The 1503-nt window shown below is 36.3% G+C and overlaps 1 protein-coding gene across 1 annotated transcript; it reads left to right on the plus strand.

Moving 5' to 3' along the window:
* Window positions 1-328: 328 nt before the first annotated feature.
* LOC126756703 (lithostathine-2-like) lies at window positions 329-1158 on the plus strand. The gene is made up of 2 exons (XM_050469953.1): window positions 329-706; window positions 774-1158. Exons 1-2 carry the CDS (start codon window positions 400-402, stop codon window positions 1040-1042), a joined length of 576 nt encoding a protein of 191 aa, XP_050325910.1. The 5' UTR covers window positions 329-399; the 3' UTR covers window positions 1043-1158.
* The last annotated feature ends 345 nt before the right edge of the window (window positions 1159-1503 follow it).

Consider the following 1503-nt stretch of genomic DNA (forward strand, 5'->3'; position numbering starts at 1 on the left):
AGACAATAATACTAATAGAAGCTAACAACAACATTTACTATAATTTTTTAAATTTATTATGCTTCACGTTGTTTGTCTATCAGCACGTTTACTGATTATTTCACACGTGACTAAATTTTATTCATCAGGCCTAAACACTTTCGTTCTCTAAGTCAAATGAAGCTCGAAAATGTTCACTAATTCACTTTACTAATGAGCCTTGTGACAGCATTCTCAGAATATCGGCGATAAGCAATGACAATGATTAATGCCACTTGCTAGTTACATTGCACTCTAAAGTCTTTTAACACCCTTAAAATGTCTAAAAAGGTATAAAAGTGCTCAGTTCCACACCTAAAATCAGTCTCAACAGTTTACTTTCTACTTTTTTTTATAAAAAATTAAATTATTATTTACAAAATGTTAAAACACGTTTTAGTCATATTCTTTCTCTGCTTTGTTACACAAACTCCGATCGCCGATAATAGCTTACAGGGTTCAAATGAGGATTTAATATTTCCAAACTTCACCATACAAGCTTTGGATGAGTCCAACACCTATCGTGCTTTTCCTGGACTTCTACGTGATAAAACATTTGTTGTTGTGGCCTATATTAGGGCAAATTGGTTTAAAGCTCATGAGATTTGCGGTTATCAAGGACTGTCATTGGCCAGCATAAATACGAAAGCGGAGAATGATTTGTTGGAGGAATATTTATCAAATACTGGCAAGTTCTTCGTTTAGTACTCAGCAGTTGATAGTTTACTCATAAATCTCACTTTTACTACTTACAGGTCTCGCTTCGAACAATGAAGAGTTTTGGCTGTCCGGTTCAAAACTTGCTGACAACAGTCGTTGGGTTTGGTTAAGCATAGGTCGCCCTGTTACCTATAATCGATGGGCGCTTGGTAAACCGTTTGAACTTCTACATGACAGAAGTTGTCTCTCGCTCTTGTCGAATGGTCAGTGGAGTAATGATCGTTGCGACGCCGAAAAATATTTCATTTGCGAGACTCGTTGTCCACTGACTAGTTATGATACACCGATTTTTTTACAAAAGTAATATAGTGCTATGAAATTATTAAAATTTAATTTTTTATTATTGTTTAAACATCGTTAATCTATGAAGTAAGTTCTTAATAAAGTCGTTCGATATATGTTTTGCAGTTTAATAAATAATTTTGTTCTATATATTGTACATATGTATATAATATATTATAGGTGGGCAGGTGGAGTTATATTCTGAGCTAAGTTGGGAGGTGATTTTCGCTGCGTGCTTTGTACCCAGAAGGTTAGTCTGGTGACCAGTCTTACGCCTTGTCGAGGGGTATATGGCTACTTTTGCCGTGGTGAGCTAGAGGTTATTTGAGTTGAGCCGTGCTTGCGTCCGTATCATGATCTGAATAAATTTTCTTGGCGCTTGTTCTGTGTCTCGTGCAATTAAGTACGATTCGTCTGGCATTTCGAGATTTAGTATAGCGTCGTAGCTGATGTACAACAAGTCTGGGCCTAGAAAGGAACCTA

This window comes from Bactrocera neohumeralis, chromosome 4 (genome assembly GCF_024586455.1).
Source record: "Bactrocera neohumeralis isolate Rockhampton chromosome 4, APGP_CSIRO_Bneo_wtdbg2-racon-allhic-juicebox.fasta_v2, whole genome shotgun sequence".
Classification (NCBI taxonomy): Eukaryota; Metazoa; Arthropoda; class Insecta; order Diptera; family Tephritidae; genus Bactrocera; species Bactrocera neohumeralis.

Bases quoted from the DNA above. Each gene is read 5' to 3' on its own strand.
- LOC126756703 (XM_050469953.1), top strand. From the start codon at position 400: ATGTTAAAACACGTTTTAGTCATATTCTTTCTCTGCTTTGTTACACAA. The intron at 707-773 runs GCAAGTTCTTCG...TACTACTTACAG, and splicing joins GGAATATTTATCAAATACTG to GTCTCGCTTCGAACAATGAA.